At 38.6% G+C, this 25,609-nt stretch overlaps 2 protein-coding genes across 2 annotated transcripts; both read left to right on the top strand.

The window, feature by feature from the left end:
- The first annotated feature begins 901 nt into the window (after positions 1–901).
- Positions 902–1,997, top strand: LOC101393699 (olfactory receptor 1A1-like). The gene has a single exon (XM_014779855.2). The coding sequence runs from the start codon at positions 1,035–1,037 to the stop codon at positions 1,995–1,997; it is 963 nt and encodes a 320-aa protein (XP_014635341.2). The 5' UTR covers positions 902–1,034.
- Positions 1,998–13,971: 11,974 nt separating this feature from the next.
- Positions 13,972–14,901, top strand: LOC101396909 (olfactory receptor 1A1-like). Its single transcript, XM_014789835.1, has one exon. It carries the CDS (start codon positions 13,972–13,974, stop codon positions 14,899–14,901), a length of 930 nt encoding a protein of 309 aa, XP_014645321.1.
- The last annotated feature ends 10,708 nt before the right edge of the window (positions 14,902–25,609 follow it).

Raw genomic sequence — 25,609 nt, forward strand, 5'->3', positions numbered from 1 at the left:
GATACAGTTGTCTTCCTCAAAAAAGCTTGCAATCTACTTACGTTGGGTGTGCACAGTATGAGGCCAGGCGTGTTGGTGAGATGAGTGAACGTGGAAATATAGGAAACAAGATCAAGCCTAGGAGATAGAGACCCAAGAGTCTACTAAGCTACAGTTGAAGCCATGATGGAGTTGGCTGAGTCACCAAAGGAAATAATAAAAAAAAAAAGTAAGAGAAGCCTGAAGAGTGGATTTGGGTGAGATGTAACAGAAAAACATCATGATTACAGATATTTAAGGGTTTTGAATAGAGGTGAAACCTATCCAAGGAGACGGTGATTATCTACTTTAAAAAATAGGATACCTGGGGAGTAAACACTGATCTTGTTTTGCTACAGACTAACCCCAGTGGCCTTTGTGATTTGCAATCTTCTGATGCCAGTGTAGGCACTTGCTATCTCCTAGCTCTAGGCTTATTCTGAGTTTGGTCAGTGGAACAATTTCTAATTATCCAGGGTGCTCCTTGTATTGACCATTCTTTGCAATGGAGTGTTTTTTCAAAGACCCCAAAACACTGTCCTTTCTTTTTCATGTGTAATAAAATTTCATGTGATTCGGGATTGTCCATTAAGTTGTAAGGCCCCTGAGAGCAGAGACTATGTCATATATGAATAAATGGATGAATAAACTGTATTGTTCACATATTTATGATTTTTCCGTGACACCTAACAATGTTTCTATCAAATCGAATATGAACTTTATTTGTTAAATGATTAAACTCTAGAAGTTTGGGTGATGATGCTGGGGTTGGGGAGGAGGGGCACAGGTGATTTAAGACTGCTCACTTCTTAGACACAAGTGTCCAGGGCTAATTGTCAATTAGTCCCACTGACCGACAGGGATTTTTCCCCCCGTATTGGCTATCTCTGGATTTAGTAAACCCAGGTAGAGACACAGCCATCATGATAGTCAAAAGTGGTGGTTTAGGAAGATCATTACACACTGCACTTCAATAATAATTCTGGTCTCCTCTCCCGTTTTCTGTTGAAGGGTCCATGAGAAAAGACAACCAGTCCTCTAACATGGATTTCATCCTCATGGGAGTTATCAGCCAGCAGGAACAAGAAGACTTCTTCTTCATCCTCTTTCTGTTCATTTACCCCATCACATTGATTGGTAACCTGCTCATCATCTTGGCCATTCGCTCTGACATTCACCTTCACAATCCCATGTATTTTCTCCTTGCCAATCTCTCCTTTGTTGACATCTTCTTCTCCTCTGTAACACTCCCTAAGATGCTGACCAACCATCTCTTGGGCACCAAAACCATCTCTTATGGAGGATGCCTAACACAGATGTATTTTATGATCGGCATGGCTAACATAGATAGCTATATCTTGGCAGCAATGGCATATGATCGTGCTGTGGCCATCAGCCGCCCACTTCATTACACAACAGTTATGAGCCCACGGTCTTGTGTCCTGCTAGTTGTCATGTCTTGGGTTGTTGGAAATGCCAATGCCCTCCCACACACTCTGCTCACATCTAAGCTGTCCTTCTGTGGAAAACAGGAAATAGCCAATTTCTATTGTGACTTGGCCTTTTTGCTCAAGCTGTCCTGTTCTGACATCCACTTCAATGTGAACATGATGTACCTGGGGGTTAGTGTTTTCTGTGTGCCATTACTATGCATCATTGTCTCCTATGTTCAGGTCTTTTCCACAGTCTTACGGGTTCCATCCACCAAGGGTGTGCTCAAAGCCTTCTCCACCTGTGGTTCCCACCTCACAGTTGTTTCTTTGTATTATGGGACAGTCATGGGCATGTATTTCCGCCCTCTGACTAGTTATAGCCTAAAGGATGCTGTGATAACTGTGATGTACATCGCAGTGACCCCAATGTTAAATCCCTTCATCTATAGTCTGAGAAATCGGGACATGAAGGCTGCCCTGGGGAAACTCTTCAACAATGGAATCTCCTCATACCCTCATACTTTGGAGACTTCAGTCACCAATTAGGATGCACTTGAAAATCCATCCCCAATGTCCTCTCCCTCCAGGAAACCACCTTTTATCTCCCAGGGCAAGTCCTCTCCGGTCCGCAGGCTTCCAGGTCCAAAATCATAAGTGGTGTCAGCAATAAACTGCTTCACCTTTTCAGGAGTCTGGTATAATTTAGCTAAGAGGCAATATCATCTTTTGCTCTGATCCTCTTGAGGTGTTAATGTAATAGTGGATTTCCCTTGTTTTGTAACCCGTTTATTCATTCCTTTGCCCTCAGCCACTATTACACCTTCTCTCTTTTATACTCTAACTTTTCCATGTTTGGAGGGGGGACATTAGGTTAAGCCACGGTGCTGGTCTAGATTGCAGGCAGCAATACTAGTCTAGCAAGTCCCTCCATCTCAGCCCACTTCTATTCAGATAAGGTAAGGTTACATAGGTACAGAACTGGTGGGCTATCCTGACCACTACGCAAACCAACTTTGCCAGATGGGACCAAAGTACCATCCACCCTATCAGGCCTTAGGACTTCTGACTTAAGATACAAAAACATAGTAACAGTCTCTTGCATAGGAATTATCCCTGCATCCAGGCTTGGTTCTTACAGCACTGGGCCTGTGACCACTGCAACAAGTAGGGGGAAGAAATCAAGGTGAAGTGGGGAAGGAAGAAAAGTATAGTCATTATACCCATGTACTTCTCCCTTGGCAAGAATTGCATAGTCCTACAAGCATACTTCCCCACCTCTTGTTCCCCAGATCAACCAGAAACCTGTCCAGTAAGGATTCTCCTTTAGCCCCATTTTTGTTCATATTAAGTGTGAACACACTCCTGAGGGCCTGTAAGCCAGCCCTTCATGTCTTTATCTCCCCCCATTTTAGACAACCAATGTTTTAACTGCCCATTCCTATTCTCTATCAAACTAGTATTCTGAAGAGGATATCTCTCTGCCCATTGTTGGACATTATAGGCTGTGTTCCTTGGTCTGAAGAAATAATAGTCAGGAGTCCAAAATGGTGCCATAGCTTCTCTTCCAGTTCTTTTATAACACTCGGCATTTGCATCTACCACCAGATAAGCAAAGCCCAGTCCAGAGTCAGTGTCTATTCCTGTCAAGAACCATTTGTAGCCCCCTAGGGCTACCAACATCTGTCCCACTTGCCAGGTATGCTTAGGGCCTTCCCCCCAGAGAATCTGCCACATAGCCATCTGCAGTTTCTGTCTCTTTAGCTGGCAGACAGAAGAGCTCTTATTGGCATTTTGTGCTCCAGGGGGTGCAAGAGGAATATGTCTAGATTCAGCCCATTTCTGCATTGCTGTGATACCCCATATCCATTCATTACATGGATCCAGGTGGCCACCTCAAGCGAGCACACGGGGATTTCTGCTTGCAATTCCAACCACCTTGCAAACCTGGAATGAAGTTCTTCTGATGGGCATCAACATGTCCTACTTTAATACACTCCTCAAATTCCCACAGTGATTTCCATAGGGCTGTGATCCCATACGGGCATCCCTTTAGTAGGCCAGGTTTCCCTTGTCCTGCTGCCTGACCATATGGCTACATCATTGGCCACTGCCCATGAGTCAGCAAAACCCAAATATAGGGGCTTTCATCACTGTTCAATCAGTGTCAGGTACTGAACCCTAAGCTACCCCCAAATATTTAGCCCGTAACCATGTGTAGCTACAGAACTCTTGAAATGTGCTAGTCCAAATTGAAATGTATTGTAAGTGTAAATTACACTCTGGATTTTAAATATTATAAAGTATATCGATACTATGATAAAATACTAATTACATGTTGAAGTGATAATAATTTGGAATATTGGGTTAAATTAGCTATAATATTAAAATGATTTTGACTTGTTTCTTTTTCCTCTTTTTCCCCAGCCTTATTGTTCGTCTTTTCAAAACACTAACTCTTACTTTCATTAGTCTTTTCTATTGTGGGTGGGTTTTTTTTCTCTATTTCATTTACTTCTACTCTGATCTTTACATTTCCTTCCTTCTCTAACTTTGGACTTAGTTTGTTCTCCTTTTTCAGTCTCATGAGGTGTAAAATTAGGTTGTTATTACATCTTTATTTTTTCTTAATGTAGGTGTTTATTGCTTTAAATTTTTCTCTTAGAACTGCATTTGCAGCATCCCTTAGGTCTTGATATGTTGTGTTTCCATATTCATTTGTTTGAAATATTTTCATTTTCCTGTTGATTTCTTATTTGACCCATCAGTTGTTCAGGAGTATGTTGTTTACCTTCCACTTATTTGCGAATTTTCCAGCTTTTCTCCTGTTATTCATTTCTACTTTCATACCACTGTGGTCAGAAAAGACATTGGTATGATTTCAATCTTTTTAAATTTTCTAAGACTTGTTTTGTGACCAGTCATATGATCTGTCCTGGAGAATTTTCCATGTGCACTTGAGAAGTGTGTATTCTGCTGCAGTTGCATCAAATGTTCTGATATGCCTGTTAGGTCTACTTGGTCTAAAGTATGATTCAAGTCCAAAGTTTCTTTGCTGATTTTCTCTCTGCATGATCTACCCAATGTTGAAAGTGTGGTATTAAAATTCCTTGCCATTATCGTATTGTTGTCTATTTCTCCCTTCAGATCTGTTAGCATTTGCTTAATACATTTAGATGCTTCAATATCAGGTGCATATATATTTACGATTGCTGTACCTTCTTCATGAGTTGACTTCCTCATATTGTATAACGACCTTGTCTCTTGTTGACGTTTTTTACTTAAAGTCTGTTATTCTGTATAAGTATAGCTAGCTCTACTCTCTTTTGGTTTCCACTTGTATGAAAATATTTTGCTTCCCTTCACTTTGAACCTATGCGTGTCCTTAAGCTGAAGTGAGTCTCTGTAGGCATCATATAGTTGGGTCTGGTATTTTTGTCCATTCAGCCTCTCTATGCCTTTAGATTTGGAGAATGCAATTCATTTACATTTTGAGTAATTTTGATAGGTAAGGACTTGCTAATGCCATCCTATTGATTATTTTCTGGCTGTTTTGTAGGTCCTTTGTTCCTTTCTTCCTCTCTTGCTGCCTTCTTTTGTCAATTGATAATTTTCCATAGTGGTATGCTTTTATTCCCTTCTTTTTACTTTTTGTGAATCTACCGTAGATTTTTACTTTGTGGTCACCATGAGGCTTACATAAAATATCTTACAAATATAACTGTCTCTTCTATGCTGATAACAATCTAACTTAAAGAACATTCAAAAACCTTACTCTTTTACTCTTCCCTTTTATGTTTTTGATGTCACAATTTCTCTCTTTTTAGATTGTGTACCCATTAACAAATAATTTTACCTATTAAGCTATTCTTAATACTTTTGTTCTTTAACTATAGTTAAATGGTCACCACACTGCCACATTACAGAATTGGAGTATTCTGAATCTGACTGTATGCTTATCTTTACTCATATGTTGTATATTTTCATGTTTTTATGTTACTAATAAGTGACCTTTCATTTCAGATTGAAGAACTCCTTTCAGCATTTCTTGTAGATCAGGTCTAGTGGTGATGCACTCCCTCAGCTTCTGTTTGTTAGGGGAAGTCTTTATCTCACATTCATTTCTGAAGGACAACTTTGCTGGGTAAAGCATTCTTGGTTAGCAGTTTCTTTCTTTTAGTACTTTGAATAAATCATCCCATTCTTTCCTGGTCTGCAAGGTCCCTGCTGAGATATCTGCTGATAGCATTTTGGGGGTTCCTTTCTATGAGACATTGTTTTTCCTCTTTCCTTTCCTCTTTCCTTTCCTTTTCTTACGAATTTATTTTTTTGATGTCAATTCTGCCTAAAATGTGAAATAAAATATTTTTTCTGCCCTTTATCCATTTCTGTCTATTTCAAGGTCAATTTCATTTACACCTAAATTTGTTTTCATTTTATACTGTCTCCTTTTTTTATCTTAATAACATTAAAAAATAATTTCTACAAAAGTTTCTTTCCCTTTCTTAAATTGCTTTCAAGTATAAGTTTTTCTTCCAAGTAGTTAGGGTTTTACTCTCTTTCTCTTACTCTGAAAATGTATTTTGTAGATTTTTTTAAATGTCTTTAAAAGAGAAGGGATTTAACCAAACCTGGAATTTGCCAACAGACAATTAAACTTAGTCCCTCCACCAACCAGAAGTTTTTCTCTTTGGGAGAGAAGAGAAGGTCAGAGATTCCTTTGATACATTAAGAAAGCTGTAGTCACTTTCCACAGAAAATATTTGCAAATGTTTGAATATTAAAGCGTCATTTTCCTCAAAGGTTTCTTATATATCATTGCATAATTCCTTACCTCTAACAGTGCTAAGTAAATAAAACTTAGATGTACTAAGAGATTCTGAGAGTGAACCCAAGAACAAAATGTGATTACTACGAAAATATTATCATGGGATGTCATCTTATCCATATCTGAGAGCCTATGTCCTGGACACTGCAGCATATTCTGAACATAGAGCGGGTAAGTACAGAGCAAATAGGGTGTATAACCTGAAACGTGTCTAAAGGAGAATGTAATGAAACAAATGTTAATATCTACCATGTGCAGCCTCTGATATGAGATTTTGGAGAGTTGCCCAACAATTAAATGAGTAGAGTAGAGTGTAATAAAATAACAGTTATCATTTACTAAGTGCTAACTATGTTTTAGTCTCTGTTTTAAGGACTTTTCAGATATTAATTCATTTGATCCTCATAACAAGTTGATGAGGACTTTGTTGTTGTTGTTATTATTATTATTACTCCTATTTTAGAGATAGATAAGTCTATCCAATAATTTTCTGAGGTCAGTTACAGCCACTAAGAGGCAGAGCCTGGATTGACACCCAGCCAGAGATCACAGTCTTCACCATGGTCCTCTCCAGAAAGGAAGTGACTTCTCTGCTACAGTCATAGGGTAATCACCGTTAATCAGGGCTATTATAAAGGTAACACATAGAGGAAGTGGACTAGATAACATCAAGGTCCTTTCCATCTCTAAGAATCTGAAAAACTACAAGACCTGCTATCAGCATAGTAGATAAAGAAACTATAACTCCCATCATAAGTCAAATGCTCTTCAAGTCAAATGCTAGAGGAAAGATAAAATAGAATTCTTTTCTTTGTCACACTTAACACCAGAAAGTCTTCAGCATAGCCTGGAAGGATGAACAGGAGCTCAGTTGTAGCACAGTCCTTGCACCCCAAGGGGTGGTTCCCAGTTTGTGCTGAACAGCAGAGGAGAGGGGCCCACGTTCTAACAAAGAGGCTAGAATAGGTCAGCCCAGAACTTGAAGCCTGGAGACATACTCTCCAGGAAACCCTCTCGCCCATCCTTTCTTCCACAAAAGATCTCTGGGAACTATTACTCTTGAGAACCACTCTGTGCCCTCAGGGCACAACTATATGAGTGTGTCAACAGATCTCAACAATTGCTCTGACTTTGGCCTGAATGAAGTCAAGGGAGAGTGATGTTTCAGGACTTTATACCTGTTGAATAATTCACAGTTTTCTCTATACTATAACATGCTCTATCTCCTTGAGGAGGAAATTAGGTTCCTCATCTTCAGGCCTCACTCAGGTGAGATCCTTCTGCCTCTTGTGCTCCATATTTGGGAAACTCGGGGCTCCTCTTTCTAAACCATCCCAGTCCTGTTTCCTCTGCCTCAGGAACAGTCACAAGAGACTCTTTCTCCTGGAGCACTCCTGGTACTTTCTCCAGTATGCCTGCCCCCTAAGAGGAATATTAGCAGGTGCTAGACCAGCTCGGTGTAAACTTCCCATTTGTGGAAGAGGAGTGAAGGCCACAAAACCACAACCCTTTTGACAGCATCTGAGCTAACCCTTCAGGTGGGGGCTGTAGACATTGGAGAACAATGGGGTCTTTATGACAGTGACATCAAGGGATAGACAGCCAGGAACTGCACTACCTGCATTACCACCTTCGACCCTCACAAAACCCCCAGAGGTAAGTAGAATTATTTTGTCATTTTATCAGATGAAGAAAATGATTAATCAAATTGCCTAAAGTCATACAGAGAGAGAGTGGCAAAACTAGGACTCACACCTTGACTCCAGAACTCAAGTTCTCAAGCTCAGATGGTTAAAGGCAGAGAGAGTAAGATACAGACGGGGGCGGGGGGGAGAGAGGGGGGGTGAGAGAGGGAGAGACAGAGACAGAGACAGAGACAGAGACAGAGACAGAGAGGATCCTCCCCTTCTGATAGTGCTTCTCCTTGGGATTTGTCTCCAAAAAACAGGATAACGAAGGGGTAGTTCTGATCTGGTTATCTCAGTCCTGAGCTCTCTCCACCTCCTGAAGTCATATTGTGTGTATGTGTGTGTGTGTGTGAACGCGCATGCACTAACACTCAAACAAGTGCATTATCTTAGAGGGGAGCTAAGGATAACCCTCCTTCCATGCCCACATTCAACGGCACATGCTAACAGGCTTCTTCAGGAAATTGTTATTTCATTGTCAAAGCGCTGAGGAGCTGAACAATTCGGAGTCTCACAGCACTCAGAAGATGCCTCTTTGGCGTGTTTGCTGCCCCTGATGACAAGGGGAAGCACTTGGCCTCTTCTTTCTCTTCCAAACTATCCTCAGCACAATCACACTCACATGACGAAATCTCAGAACACAAACACTTTCCAGGAAAGTGGATTTCAGTGACCCAGCACTGCCTGGGACTCTGGCTTACTTCTGGTGAACTTGAGGCTCTCACTCTGCCTCTAGCATCCTTGCTGATGCACCCCCTGCTCCTCTTCCTGGGGGCATATGGTTCTTTACCTCTTTCTTCAGGATTTCTGCAGAACTCATTTCTCCCCATGATGACACCCTGACATCCAGAACTGAGGCTCTCTATCCTCAAACCCTGGGCTCAGAAGCCCCTCTGCTCTGGTTTCTTGTTTCTTAGTTCCCGCACTGATTCTACCAACCACTTCTTTTCTGGTGCTATTCTTACATTCTTTAATTATTTACATTTTATTTCCTCGTGGTTGTCCTTGCACCAGATTTTCATTCAAAATGTTGTCTCATTAATCAGTCATTTAATATATATGCTCAAATATCTATGTTTATATTAAACAAAAGGCTGCATATCTCTGTTACCAGAAAATGTTGGTGCAGCTCATATCCACTATACTCTCTTGATACCTAATGCATAAAGTACAAATTACTTGTTTTGGTCAAAACCCTGCACAATGTAACCCAAAACTTCTTGTCCTGTTGAATTCTTCCTATTCCCCTGCTTGGACCCCCAGCACCTGATAAAGACATTTAACACATTTCTGCCTGAAGTTGTCCTCCGTTGTCTGAACAATTTGCCTTCAAGTTTTTCTCCATGATAAGGAAGTTGAACATCATCTGTTAGGTGATGGGTAGACAATGAGTGGCTTTAAAAAGACAGACACAATCACATTTGCATTTTATAAATATAATTTTCGGTCCAGTAAGATGTCTCTATAGAGAAGCCTGGATGATCATCATATAGGGCCCCTGGATTCCTCTTCCCCGTGGAAATAACTTCCATTTATTTTCAACCTCTTCACAAGGAACACTCTGTCTCCTATATTCACAGAAAAATGGACTTGGAGCCACCCAGCTCTGTGGACACACTCTAGACCCAATTATCATCCAGCATGCGAAATTTTTATGTTAAATTAAATTTGTTTATTATAGTATTGTTAAAACATCAGAATGACAAAGAGAACAACATAAAAACTCATCATCCAGATGTAACAAATGTAACATTTGGTCATATTTGCTCCCAATTTTTTAAAGACAAAATATTACAGATATATTTGAGCTCTTTCTTCCCATTTAAATCTCGATTTTCTCCCTCTCACTCCAGAGATAACTGTAATTTTAGAGTTGATAGTATACTCCCAGTCAAGATTTATACTTTTACTACATACATGTGTATTATTTTTTGTATTAAAATGTGTATATATTGTGTGATATCGAATACATCTTCCAATAACTTGCTTTTTTCCATCTTATTATTTTTTAAATTTGTCCACGTGAACTCATTCACTTTTACTGTTGTACAGCATTCATTAATAAGAAATTGGCACAATTTACTTATCCATTCCTCTGTGGGTAGGCCATTTCCAAGTTTCTTTTATGACAATACACATCCCTGTGAATGTCTTCATGATCACAGTTTCTCTAGGGTCTAATCTGGAAGTGCGATTGCTGGGTCACAGGTGGATGAATTCCAGCTTTCCTAGAGATGAGCTAAGTGTTTTTCAAATGGCAATACTAATTTTTCCGTTTCTTCCCAGCACTTGAAACTGTCAGACTTTTATACTTTTACATGCTCCAAGATGAAGAACAGTAAATTAGTTTTGTTTTAATTTAGTTGAACATCTTTTGTTTTGTTTATTGGCCAGACCAGCTTCGCCTTCTATGACTTGCCTTTTCTAGCCTGCTGCCCATTATGTCCTACTGGGTTTTTGGTCTCTTTCCTACTAGTGTGTAGGACTCTTGTGTATTCTGAATAATAATGCTTAATAGATATGTGTGTAGCAAATACCTCTTTCAATTCATGGCTTGTCTTTCTCCCTCTTTTACGGTATGTTTTCATACAAATGTTTTCAATTTTAATGTGATTAAGTTTTACAATATTTTCTCTATGTTTTGTGTGTTTTGTGCCTGGTTTAAGAAATTAATTCCTACCTTTATATTATAAACATATTTTCCTTTTTTTCCTTCTAAGATTTTTAAGTTTTGTTCTTTCAATTAATCCTTTAGATGTTATTTTTCAGTATTACTTTTTATAAATAGGTATCCAATTACCCCATCATTCTTTACTAGAGACTCAGTCTATCCCTTTCCTGCCTAGAACTAAACCAACCTCTGTTATACAACAATGTCTAATCGATGCTTGGTCTGTTCTGGGCTCTCTAGTCTGTTACATGGATCTATTTTTTAGTCCCTATGCCAGTATGACTCCACTGTTCAAATTACCATAATAAATCATTTTGATACATGACGAGGTAATTCCTTTCTCCTTATTCTTTTTTTCTGAAATTGACTTAGCTCTTGTTGGCTCCTCATTCTTTTACATGAATTTTAGGATTAGTTCCTAAGCTCCATGTTTAAAAGAAAACTGTAGTATTTTGATTGGATTGCACCAAATTCATAGATTAATTGGAGGAGAATTGACATTTTTACCACATTGAGTCTTTCCATTAACAGTGCTTATCTCCACATTATTTTAGGTATTTTTTTCCTTGAGTAAACTTTTGTAATATTTGATACCAGTCTTTGAAGGTCTTTGTTGGAATTACTTTAGATTATCTAAAATTTCTCTTCTATTGTGAACGGGGCTTTTTTTTAAAAACCATGTAATTTCTAATTTATTACTTTTATTATTTATTCCTTAAGTACAGGAACAATATTGATTGTTTTTAATTTGATTTATATCCAATAAACTTCCCAAAATATATTAGTTTATCTATAGATTCCCTTGGGTTTTCATTGTAGACAACCGTAATTTCTGTGAATTTGCTCCATTTTGCTCTTTCCTTTCCAATTCTTATATGCCAGAATTTTTTTGTAGTGCTCTTTTCATGAAGAGGCCAACACTTCAAGTGTTTTACACATAGGGCTCATGTTAAGCTTCCTACTTCATGCGGACCCGTGGCTACATCTCTTGTACCAAAGAGGCGTTAACGCCCCAGACTCCAGCCCTTAGGGCCTAATTCCTGGTTGAAAACGCCAAAGGGTAACCAAAGCAACAGTTATCATTTACAATCCTTGCTCTGAGTTTTCTTTTGTTTCTCATGCCTAGGTATTTCATTTCTTTATTTTAAGCTTGGCTACATGTGTTTTGTTTTGTTTTGTTTTGTTTTATATTCATATTTTATCTAGAATTTCTATGTGTTTTAATAGCAACAGGACCTGTCAACTTCGGCTTAAACTGCCATGTTGCCAAGAGGTGCCCACTGAAATCTTACACTTCCATACCATCTCAACTAACCATAGTCTCTGAGCCCTCCAACTTTACTGAACTCTTCTAACCCTGACATATTATGATTCTGTGTGAAGCTAAGAAAAGGCATTTCAAGAGAGAAAACTAAATCCCTTTAGGTGCAGAGATGAGCAAACACATCACATTTGGGGGAAAGTTAATTAGATCTGCATCCCCAGTCCTAGCATATAATTCACATGTATACTATACGGGACACTGAGAATTGGTGATTGAACTAATTATAAATTGAATTAACTGTTGCGTAGAAGTTCTTTAGAAAAATTAGTGAATTACTTAGGATATCCCAGACTACAGTAACAAATAGATCACAAAATGTGTAATGGTGTAAACAGAATAAAAGTTTATTTCTCTCCTATGTAACAATCCCAGTAGGTGACTTCTTGGTGGATGGTGGCTCTCCTGGATGTGGAGAACTAGGGACACAGGCTCCTTCCAACATACGACTCCACCATTCCATTTAGTCTCCTGGCCATTTGCATTCAGTTGGCCCACAGGGAAAGAGAGTGTGGAGAAAGCCCAGAACTGGAACACATGGATGTTTGCCTAGAACTCAGTCACATGATAACATCTGAGTGCAAGGGAGCCTGGGAAATGTAGTCGAGCTGGGTGCCCACGAAGAAAGGAATGTGGATTTGAGTGAGCAGCTGGTAGTCTCTGCCACAAGTATGGTCACAAAGTGCAAGACGGACCAAAGAGGAGGGAACCAGTGGTCAAGCAGTTAAGGGAGCATTACAATGTTTGAGGCAGAAAATGATGGTGGTCAAAACTAAAGCGCTGAGACAATAAGTAGAAAAGTTATGTAAGAATTATTTCAAATGAAGAAGCAACAAGATCAGATGTGGAGGTGAGGGATAAACTGGATGAGTGCACCTGTGAGCACCCCACATGTGGGGAACCCATAAAATAAACCTGGAAACAATTAAATAAATTTTGAATGCAAACTTATTGGTGCATAAAATGAACAATAATACACAATAATCTTTCTGGAGGAGATAAAAATAAACAAGATATGGTTTTCCTCCTCAAAAAAACTTGCAAACTACTTAGGTTGGATATGCAGCATACCGGGTTTGCTTAGACATGTTACAGTATGAAAAATGTGGAAATATAGGAAAGAGACCAAGCCTACAGAGGCACACCTGAGAATCTACTGAGCAGTAGCTGAAGCCACTATGGAGTTGCGTGAGTCACCAAAATAAATAATGAAGCAGAGGAAGGGAAAACCGAAGAGATAAGCATTGTGCTTATATATACTTAAAGGTTTGGAAAAGAGATAGTAAAAGTGTACTTTGAAAATGGAACACCTGGGGAGGAATTTCACTGGATTTGCTTTGCTGGGACTTATTCCCAGTTGTCACTCTGATTTACAATCTTCTAAGACAAGTATAGACACCTGATACCACCTGGGCTCTGGGATCACTCTGACATTATTCAGTGGGACAATTTCTAATTGTCCAGGATCTTCCTTGTACAACATATTCTTTGTGCTGGACTTCAAATACTCCAAAATGCTGTCCTTTCTTTATCATGTGTAGTGAAATTAGTGTGCAAATCTTCTTTCTCCATTAAGTTATAAGGTCCCTGAGAGCAGAGACTGTCATATATGTTGAAAGAATGGATAAAAAAACTGTGTTTATCACAGGGTCGTGATTTTTCCATGAGATCTCACAGAGTATCTAGCACATGTAAATTGAAATGTAATTATTTGATAAGTTATTAAATCCTTGGTGTTTGGGTGATAGTGCTGTGATCGGGAAGGATGGGTACCTCTGACTCATACTGCTCACTTCTCAGACATAACTATCAATCACTATCTGACAATTAGTCAAACTGATGAACAGGGATTATTTTCCCCCAAATATCGGCTATCTCTCGGTTTAGTACAGCTAGGTATAAACACAGGTAATCAAATGTGGTAGATAAAGAAGATATTACACAGTAAGTTCACTAATAATTCTGGGTTTCTCTCCCCTTTCTTCTTTCCACTCCCCTGTTAGAACCTAAGAGCCATGAGGCAAGAAAACCAATCCTCTACCCTGGATTTCATCCTCCTGGGAGTTACCAGCCAGCAGAAACAGGAAGAATTCTTCTTCATCCTCTTCTTATTCGTTTACCCCATCACGTTGATTGGTAACCTGCTCATCATCTTGGCTATTCACTCTGACGTTAGCCTTCATAACCCCATGTATTTTCTCCTTGCCAACCTCTCCTTTGTTGATATCTTCTTCTCCTCTGTAACAATCCCTAAGACACTGGTGAACTACCTCTTGCACAGCAAAGCCATCTCCTTTGGGGGATGCCTAACACAGATGTATTTCATGATTGCCTTGGGTAACACAGATAGCTATATCTTGGCAGCAATGGCATATGATCGTGCTGTGGCCATCAGCCACCCGCTCCATTACACAACAATTATGAGCCTACGGTCTTGTGTCCTGTTAGTTTTTGGGTCTTGGGTGGTTGGAAGTGCTAATGCCCTCCCTCACACTCTGCTCGCAGCTAAGTTGTCCTTCTGTGGAAACCAGAAAGTGGCCAACTTCTACTGTGACATTGTCCCTTTGCTCAAGCTGTCCTGTTCTGACATCCAATTTAATGTGAAGATGATGTACCTAGGGGTTGGTGTGTTTTCTGTGCCATTACTGTGCATCACCATCTCCTATGTTTGGGTCTTTTCCACAGTCTTACAGTTTCCATCCACCAAAGGTGTGCGTAAAGCCTTCTCCACCTGTGGTTCCCACCTCACAGTTGTTTCTTTGTATTATGGGACAGTCATGGGCATGTATTTCCGCCCTCTGACTAGTTACAGCCTAAAGGATGCAGTGATAACTGTGATGTACATCGCAGTGACCCCAACGTTAAATCCTTTCATCTATAGTCTGAGAAATCAGGACATGAAGGTTGCCCTGGGGAAACTCTTCAGCAGGAGAATCTCCTCATAACCAATGTGAGGTCATACACTGGAGACTGCAGTCACCAATTAGGATGCACTTGGAAATCCATCCCCAATGTCCTCCCCCTCCAAGAAGCTGTCTTTGATCTCTCCAGCTAGAAATTCTTCTTCTCAAAAACTTGTAACAATTTATGATACATGTTATTGAAATTACCCCTTTGTACACATTTATGCTCCTTTCGGCAGAGTGGCAGCACAAAATATTGGGTTCATGTCCCAACTATTGTACTGACTATCAGAGTAAAGTTGGGAAAGAATGAGGCTCAGCTTCTACATCTGCATATTAGGAATAGTAATATCTGCCCAGCTACTCTCATAAAGTGTGACTATCACAATAGTTCATGCTTTGAAGGTTGTAAATCACTATTCAAATGTCATTTTTATTGAGCTATTATGTTTAGTCACCCCTGCTACACTTACAACCCTCTTAACACAGGAGCTGTCTTAACATTTCACTGTACCTTTCACAGCCTTGGTCATATAAGGTGTATCGAATGAATATTGGTGGAAAGCAGAATGAATGTATGAAAATATTAGTCTTTGAAATGTAATCTGATAATGATCAGACATAATCATACTGGATGTAACCCATCCATTATATACCTGGCACATCCATTAGGATCCATTCTGGAAACAGAACCCACACCAGATATGTTTAAGTCAAGAATATTTAGGGCCGGCCCGTGGCTTAGCGGTTAAGTGCGCGCGCTCCACTACTGGCGCCCGGCATTCAGATCCCGGGCCCACACCGACGCACCGCTTCTCTGGCCATGCTGAGGCCGCGTCCCACATACAGCAACTAGAAGGATGTGCAACTATGACGTACAACTATCTACTGGGGCTTTGGGGAAAAAAAAAAAAGGAGGAGGATTGGCAATAGATGTTAGCTCAGAGCCGGTCTTCCTCAGCAAAAAGAGGAGGATTAGCACGGATGTTAGCTCGGGGCTGATCTTCCTCACAAAAAAAAAAAAAGAATATTTAATACAGGGAATTAGAAACACAGGTGCATGCTGAAGGAGAATAAAGATAAAAAGAAAGAGACAGATGCTGAGGTAACCCAGAGACTTCAGAAGGAAGTTTCACCCTCTAGACCTAGAAGAAACAGCTATATTCCTAGAAATATAAGATGGCCACTCTTTCCACTTCTATTCAACATGGTACTGGAAGTCCTAACCAGAGACACTTGGCAAAATGAAGAAATAAAAGGCATCAAAATTGGAAAAGAAGAAATAAAACTCTCTCTGTTTGCAGATGATAAAGTCTTATATACAAAAAACCTAGCGATTATATATTTTTTAAAAACCTGTTAATAAACAAATTCAGTAAAGTTAAAGTATACAAAATTAATATAGAAAAGTCAATTGTGTTTCTGTAATTTACAATAAACTGTCAGAAAGAGAAATTAAGAAAAAATCCATTTACAAAAGCATTAAAAACAATAAAATACTTAGGGAAAAACTTAACTAAGAAGATGAAAGACATGTACACTGAAAGCTACAAAATATTGATGAAAGAAATTAAAGAAGACACAAATAAATGGAAAGACATTCTGTATTCATGACTTGGAAGACTTAATATTGTGAAAATGTCCATATGACTCAAAGGGATCTACAGATTCAATGAAATCCCTATCAAAATTCCAAGGACATTTTTTACATAAAAAGAAAAAAAATTCTGCAATGTATATGGAAACTAAAAAGACCACAAACAGCCAAAACAATCTTGAGAAAAAAGAAAGCTGGAAGCACCACACATCCTCATTTCAAAGTACATTACAAAGTTACAATATTAAAAAATAGTATTGGGCCGGCCCCGCGGCATAGCGGCTAAGTGCGCGTGCTCCGCTGCTGGCAGCCCAGGTTCGGATCCGGGCACGCACTGATGCACTGCTTGTCAGGCCATGCTGTGGCAGCGTCCCATATAAAGTGGAGGAAGATGGGCACAGATCTTAGCCCAGGGCCAGTCTTCCTCAGCAAAAAGAGGTGTATTGGCATGGATGTTAGTTCAGGCTGATCTTCCTCACAATAAAAAATAATAGATAAATTAAAAAAAAAACAAGACTAGGTGCCAGCCCAGCAATGTAGTGGTTAAGTTCACATGCTCTGCTTTGGGGGCCTAGAGTTCACAAGTTCGGATCCCAGGCATGGACCTACCCACCACTCATCAGGCCATGCTGTCACAAGAGACCCACATATAAAAGTAGAGGAAGATAGGCACAGATTTTAGCTCAGGGCTAATCTTCCTCAGCAAAAAGAGGAGGATTGGCAACAGATGTTAGCTCAGGGCTAATCTTCCTCACCAAAAAAAAAATAGTATGGTACTGGCATAAAGACAGATCTATAGACCAATGGAAAAGAATAGAGGGCCCAGAAATAAATCTGCACATATACAGTCAATTGATCTTTGACAAAAGTGCCAAGAATATACAAAAGGGAAATGATACTGTCTTCAACAAATGGTGTTGGGAAAACTAGGTATCCACATGCAAAAGAATGAAATTGACCCTTATCTTACACAATACACAAAAAATCAACTCAGTATGGATTAAGGACTTAAACATAAGATATGAGACTAAAACTCCTAGAATAAAACATAGGGGAAAAGCTTCACGACATTAACTTTACAATGATTTCATGGATATGACACCAAAAGCACAGGCAACAAAAGCAAAAATAGACATGTGGGACTACATAAAACTATAATGTTTCTGCACAGCAAAGCAAACAATCAACAGAGTGAAAAGGCAATCTACAGAAAAAGAGAAAACATTTTTAAAGCATATATCTGATAAAGGGTTAATTTCAAAATATATAAGGAAATCCTACAACTCAGTAGCAAAAAAAAAACCCTAATAGCTCAATTTAAAAATGGGATGAGGAATTGAATAGACATTTCTCCAAAGAAGACATGCAAATGCTCAACAGGTGTATGAAAAGATGCTCAACATCACTAATCATCAGAGAAATGCAAATCAAAACCACAATGAGATATCACCTCACATCTGTTAGGATGCAGAGATATTGAACCCCTGTGCACGGTTTTGGGAATGTAAAATGGTACAGCCTCTATGAAAAACAGTATGGAGTTTTCTCAAAAACATTAAAAACGTAACTACCATATGATCCAGCAAACCCATTTCTGGGTATTTATCAAAAGAGTTGAAATTAGCATGTCAAACAGATATTCACAGTCCCATGTTCATTGCAGCATTATTCACAAGAGCCAAGAGATGACAACAACCTAATTGTCCATCAACAGATGAATGGAAAAAGAAACTGGTGTAAACATAGAATGGATTAGTATTCAGCTATAAATAATGTAGAAAACTCAGTTAAAAGATTTAAATATAACCATCCTGTTGTGTTGTCAGTTAAATATAAAAATGTCCCTGAAAACAAGTTTTGTCAAGATACTTGAATTTCAGAGAGTATTTTTATAGCCTATGAAACACAATCTTTTTTTGTTTAATTTTTTGTTTATTGCAGTAACATTGGTTTATAACATTGTATAAATTTCAGGTGTACATCATTATACTTCTATTTCTGCATAGATTACATCATGTTCACCACCCAAATACTAATTACAACCCATCACCACACACATGTGTCCAATTATCCCTTTCGCCCTCCTCCCACTCCCCTTCCCCTCTGGTAACCACCAATCCAATCTCTGTCTCTATGTGTTTGTGTATTTTTGTTATTATCTACTACTTAATGAAGGAAATCATACGGTATTTGACCTTCTCCCTCTGAGTTATTTCACTTTGCATAATACCCTCAATGTCCATCCATGTTGACACAAATGGCTGGATTTCATCATTTCTTATGGCTGAGTAGTATTCCACAATCTTTAATCTCTTGAGGGTCTTTCTTGCATGTTAAACTAAATGGCCTCATTTATTAATTAATGATTTACTTGAATAATGATTGCAAATTTGCACCTCCAATTTCTGGAGCTATCAGTAGTGCCTACTTTCTTTGATAATTCTAAGACCCTTGGAATTTAGATCTTTTACCTTTCTACTTAAAGGTAAAATGGATATCTGACTCCAGTAGACTTCTTTTAAACTAAAAATATGAGAGTCTTTATCTCTTTCTATTACATCATATAGACCACAGTTGATTTGATCTGATACAGTGACTTCCATTTTTAAAAATTCTAATAATGAATATCTAGTTAATAGTAGAATTGATGTACTTATACTCTTCTTTCTGTGTAATAAAGTCAAGAACAGAACAATAATCTTTAGTCCCCTTTACCTATCACAAGATTTAGAATGTGTTTTGCTCCGTGCATTCTTTCCCAGTCTTCAATTCATGGTCTTCATTACGTTATTCGGAAATTTGAAATATAGATTATTCACAATACTTAAATTTGTAACAATTAAATGTTATTTTTAAAGAAATATTTTCACTTAATTTTGTAATGGTATTTACAACAGAAATAACCTAGCTGAGCACAGAATTTGGAATTGTGAAACTGTCTCCTTAAAACTTTGATACTTCTTCAATGTTTTCTGGCATTCGTGTTTTGTTGAGAAAAGCCAGAAGCTAGTTTGAACATCTATCTCTTTTTATGTAATCTGTTATTCTTTGTTATTCACATTTTTATTCATAAAAAATTTATTCAGAAAAATTTATTCTCTGTTATTGACATTTTTATTCATAAAAATGTTATTCCTATAATAAAATATCACTAAGATACATCTAAGGATATTTTCATTAATGTCATCCAGAATATAGTGAGGCTTTTGATTGTGCTCTGATTTTTGATTATCTATAATATTACCTTTTTTTTTGCAACTTTAATTGTTGCTTTTACTCTATTTGTTCTTGTTTTGGGTGGAACTACCATTATTCTTAGAATTAGAGAACGATGTTCTCTCCAATATCCTACCTTTCTCTTCTCCTTTATTGTTTTAAATTTTTGTCCTTTCAATCTCCCTTAAGAAAGATTGTGGTCTGAATGTTTGTGTCCACCAAAATTCATACGTTGGAATCATAATGCCCAAGGTGATGGTATCAGGAGGTGGGGCATTTGGGAGGTGTTTAGTTCATGAGGGTGGAGCCCTCAGGAAAGGGATTAGTGTCCTTATAAAGGAGACCCCACAGAGCTGCCTTGTCCCTTCTGCAATGTGAGGGCACAAGGAAAAGACGCCTTCTATCAATCAGGAAGACCTCACCAAACACCAGACTTTCCAGCACCATGATCCTGGACTTCTCAAGCATCCAGAACTGTGAAAAATACATTTGTGTTGTACATAAACTACCCAGTCTGTGGTATTTTGTTATAGCAGCCCGAACAGACCAAGACAACTTCTGGATTCTGTCCTGAACGTTATTAATTTATTTTCTGAAATGTCAGTTCTGCCTAAAATGCCAATTAAAATCATTTTTCTGTTCCTTACTCATTTCTGTCTGCTGTTCCTATGTCAATTTCATTTTCATCTAAATTCGTTTCTGTATGATACTCTCTTATTTTAATGTCTTAAGACTTATTTAAATTGTCTTAAAAATATGAAATAATAATAGAAGAATTATAGAAGAAGAAAAGAATATGAAAAAACAATTTTTAAAAAATTTTCTGTTCCCTTCTTTAAATTGCATTCAAATATAAGTTTTTCTTCCAAGTACTTAAGATGTTGCTCTTCTTCTTTTACTCTGCAAATATATTTCATAGTTCATTCTTTTTAAAATATCTTTAAACAGAAGGGATTTTTAAAAGCCTGGAATTTTCTAACAGACAATTAAATTTAGCCTCTCTCAACAACTACAGGATTTTCTCTTTAGAGCAAGGAAGGTCAGAGAGTCCTTTCATAAACCACTGAAAGTTGTAGCCGCTATACACAGAAATATTTGCAATGTTTGAGGTTAAGACCTCATTTTCTTTGTAGTTCTCTTCAATGACATTGCACAATTCCTGGCCTATAATGGGTACCCAGAAAATGAAATATGGAAGTAGTAAGAAATTCTGAGAAGGACATAAAGAAGGAAATAAGATTACTAGAGAAAAAATATTGATCATGAGATATCATCTTATCCATGTCTGAGAGTCCATATCCTGGATACTGGGGCATGAGCTGATCACAGGGCAGGTAACAATAGAGCAAATAGGATGGTGCAACCTGAAATGTGTCTAGAGGAAAACGTAATTCAACAAATGTTTCAACATCTACCATGTGCAGAATCTAAAGAAGATTTTGGAGAGTTGTCCAACAATTACATGACTAATAGTAAAATAAGTAGTTAGTTAATAGGTAGTATTCTAGTAGTACAGAGGTAGTAAAATAAGACACAACATTTACTAAGTACTAACTATGTGCCAGGCTCTGGTTTAAGAACTTTGCAGATATTAATTCATTTGATCTTCATGACAACTTTGTGGGGATGTTGTTGTGATTTTTGCTGTTCTTATTCCAATTATAGAGATGAGAAATTTGTTAAGTAACTATTCAAAGTCAGTTACATAGTGGCAGAACCTGGACTGAAATCCAGCCAGAGCTCATAGTCTTCACCATGGTCCTCTACAGAAGGTAGTGACCTCTCTGCCACAGGAGGGGATAAGTCATGGCATAATGACCATTAATCAGGGCTGTTATAATGTGACACATACATGGAGTGGACTAGATAACATCTAGGCCCTTTCCTTCTCTAAGAATCTAAAAACTTTGGAGTCTTACGATCAAAATACTAGAAAAAAGAAAGTTTAACTTCCACCATAACCCTCCTCAAGACAAATTATAGACAAAAAGTGAAATATAATTCTTCTTTGCACATTTAACACCAGAAAAGCTTCGTCAGCCTAGAATCAAGACCAGGAGCTCAATTGTAGCACAGTCCTTGTATCCCAAGAGTGGATCCAAGTTTGTGCCGAACAGCAGAGGACAGGGGCCCACATTCCACAAAGAGGCTAGAATAGGTCAGCCGAGAACTTGGGCCCTAGAGCCATACCCTCTCAGTAACCCTCTCGCTCATCCTTACATCTGGAAGAACTCTGGGAAAGATTACTCTTGAGAACCACTGTGTCCCGTCAGGGCACAGCTGTGGGAGTATGTAATGAGTCTCAACAATTACTCTGACTATAGTGGGATAAAGACCTGAGGGAGTCATGTTTCAAGAGACTTTATAACCTGGTGAATAATTCATAATTTTCTCTATCCTGTAACCCATCCTACTCCCTTGAGAAAGAAACTAAAGTTTTCATCTTCAGGCTCCATCCAGGAGAGCTCATTCCACCTCTTCTGCTCCACGTTGGGAAACTCGAGACTTCCCCTTCCAAACCATCCAAGCTCTATCTCCTCTGCCTCAGGAGCAGAGGACCAGAGACCCACTCTCCAGGACTACTCCTGGCACTTTCTCCAGCATGCCTCCAAAAAGGGATACTAACGGGGGCTAGACCAGCTGGCTGTAAACATCCCATTTGTGAAGGGGAGTGAAGGCCCCAGGACCAGGACCCTTTTTGACATCATCTGAGCTGACTCCCCACGTAAAGCATTGTGTGTGTTGGAGAAGAGAGTCTTTATGACAATGACATTAACAGATAGACAGCCAGAACTGCACTACCTTTATTATCTCTTTTGACCCTCACAAAACTCCCAAGAGGCAAGTACCATTATTTCTTCATTTTATCAGCTGAAAAAATGGTGAATTGAATTGCCTAAAGTCACACAGAGAAGCAGTGGCAAAACTAGGACTCACAAACTGGCCTGAATCCAGAACCCAAGGTTTCAAAATCAAGTAGAAAAAAGAGACAGAGACAGAGAGACAGAGAGACAGAGAGTCCTCCCCTTCTGACAAATGGCTATCCTTGTGTTCTTGTCCATGAAGCGGGGATCAGGAAGGGGTAGTTCTGACTTGGTTCTCATGTCTGAGCTCTCTCTAACTCTTGAAGTTTAGTGAGTGTGTAGGTGTGTGTGAGTGGTGTGTGTATGCACTCACGTGAGCCCATTCTCTTAGAGATGACCAGCAAACCCACCTGTACTCCCACATTCAAGGGTGCATACCAACAGGTCCCTTCAGAAAATTCTGTTATCTCATTTTCAGAGCACTGATGGGCTGAACTAATGGGGAGACTCAAAGCACTTAGAGGACATTTTTTGGCCTTGTCTGCTACCCCGATGCCAAGGGGAGGAATTTGGGAGGCCAAATTCCTGTCCCTGAAAACTTGTCCTCAGCACCATCACACTCATGTGCTGGCATTCTCAGAGCACAAACGCTTCCCAGGAAGAGTGTTTTAGTGGGCAGCATGGCCTGAACTCCTGGCATCTTTCCAGTGGACTCGAGGCTCTCACTCTGCGTCTAGCATTCACAGTGATGCACCTCCTGCTCCTCTTCCTGGGAGTACAAGTTTCTTTCACCTCTTTCTCCAGGGTTTCTGCAGAAATCCTCTCTCCCCGTGATGACCCCTACATCTCGTAGTATGGATCATCTCTATCCTCAAGTCTCTGGGTTTAGAAACCTCTCTCCCCTGGTTCTTTGTTTCTTTAGTTCCTGCAATGATTATACCAACCTCTTATCTTTCTGGTGCTACTTTTCTTACATTCTGTAACTCTTTTATTTTACCACCATATAGTTGTGTATGTACCAGATTGTCACTCCAAAACGTTGCTCTATTGATCAGTCACTGTATTTATACGTCCAGATATCTATATCTGCATTAAACAGAAGATTGCATATGTCTATACCAGAAAGAGTTAGTGCAACTCACATCCACCATGCTGATTCTTAGTTCCTAATGAAGACAGAACCAAGTTCTTGCATTGCTTCACAATCCTCCACAATATTAACCCAAATTTTTTTTCAGACTGATTTCTTCCTAGTTTTATCCTGCCCTCCAAATAAAGATATATAAGTTATTTTTGCCTGAAATATTCTTCAAATGTACAAATATTTTGTCTTTGAGATTTTCTTCATGATAAGGAATTTGGACTTCATCTGTTACCTGATGGGTAGACAGTGAGTTATTTTAAAGAGTACACAAAATCAGTTATATTATAAATATACTTTTGGGTCCAGTAAACAGATGTAAAGACGCCTGCCTAAGAAAGGAAGAACATATATAAGAAATTGGGTGGTAGCTAGAAAGAGTTACAAGATTGAGGATCATTCATTGAATGACTAAAGGGGCTAAAATATGTTTGCCAGTTAATGGGAAAGTGCTGGTATTGAGGTAGATATTGGAGAGAGAAAATACTGCAGCTGACAGAATGGTGGAGCAATATAGCTGAAGAAACAGAAAAGAACAAAGATGACAGAATATTGGATGCATGGACACTTTTCCTCTGAGTCTTTTGGGAAAAAAGACAAGATGGAAGTAGGTGAATGGTATGATATGCGGGAAAGAATATTGAGGAAATACTATCCCTTTCACCCCAGAGATAACTGCTATTCTAGAATGGGTAATATACTCCCATGCATGATGTATACTTTCACCACACATGCATGCATTATTTTATGTGTTAAAACTTACATATATTCTGTGCTATGCCATACATCTTACAGCAACTTGCTTTTTTCATTGCGTTAGAATTTTTAAAAATGATTCCATCTGAATACATTCATTTTAACTGTTTTGCAGAAGTCAAAACAAGAAAATGTCTAAGTTTTCTACATGACAATATACAGCCTTTGATGTCTTCTGTAACACATGTATTAGAGTTGCATGTCTTCTGGAACACGTATGTTAGAGTTTCTCTAGGGTCCAATCAAGAAGTGGAATTGCTGAGTCAGCAGGAGGTAAAAGAATTTTCAGCTTTCCTAGATATGGGATAATTGTTCTCCAAATGATCATACTAATTTTTCCATTTCTTCCCTACACTTGAAATTGTCAGACTTTGCACTTGCTCCAAGACAAAGGATGTTAAATTGAATTTTGTTTTAATTTGGTTGAGATTCTTTTCTTTTGATTATCGGCCACACCAGTTTCTTCTTCTATGACTTGTGTATTCAAACCTGCTGCCCACTACTTGCTACTGGGTTTTTGGTCCTTTTCTTATTAGTGTGTAGGACTCTTCTGTATTCTGAATACTAAACCTTTATTGATTATGTGCACAGCACATACCTCTTCTAGTCCATGACTTGTCTTTCTCCTTCCTTTATGGTGTGTGTTTCATACAAATGTCTTATTTTTCAAGTAGTCAAGTTTTACAACATTTTCACTTTTGTGTTGTGCATTTGTGCCTAGATTAAGAAATCACTTCCTACTCTAACATTATAAACACATTTTGTTCTAAAGTTTTTGAATTTTTGCTTTTCACTATTAAGTCATCAGGAATCCTTTTTCTGTATCACTTTTTATGTATGGGTATCCACCTGTCCCAGCACTCTTCACCAAATAGTCAGTCCAACTGTTCCATGCCTGTTACTAAACCAACCCATCATGTACCAATTTCTAATAAATATTTGACCTGTTTCTAGGGTCTCTAGTTGTTACATAGATGTGTTTGTCAGTCCCTATGCCAGCACTAAGCCATTGTAAGAAGTTCCAGAGTAAATCATTTTCATACTTGGTGGGGCAATTCCTCCCTCCTTATCTTTTTCCACAAATTATCTTAGCTCTTATTGGCTCTTTCTTCTCCTATATGAATTTTTGGATCAGTTCACTAAGTTCCATGTTTAGAAGAAACCCATTGTGTTTTTATTGGGATTGCAACAAATTCATAGATTAATTAGAGGAGAATTGACATTTTTACAACATTG

The sequence above is a fragment of the Ceratotherium simum genome, chromosome 16 (assembly GCF_057802395.1).
Source record: "Ceratotherium simum simum isolate JZ-2026a chromosome 16, ASM5780239v1, whole genome shotgun sequence".
NCBI classification, from domain to species: Eukaryota; Metazoa; Chordata; class Mammalia; order Perissodactyla; family Rhinocerotidae; genus Ceratotherium; species Ceratotherium simum.

What these genes read in the sequence shown, in the direction of transcription:
- LOC101393699 (XM_014779855.2), top strand. Translation starts at nt 1,035, where the DNA reads ATGAGAAAAGACAACCAGTCCTCTAACATGGATTTCATCCTCATGGGA.
- LOC101396909 (XM_014789835.1), top strand. Translation starts at nt 13,972, where the DNA reads ATGAGGCAAGAAAACCAATCCTCTACCCTGGATTTCATCCTCCTGGGA.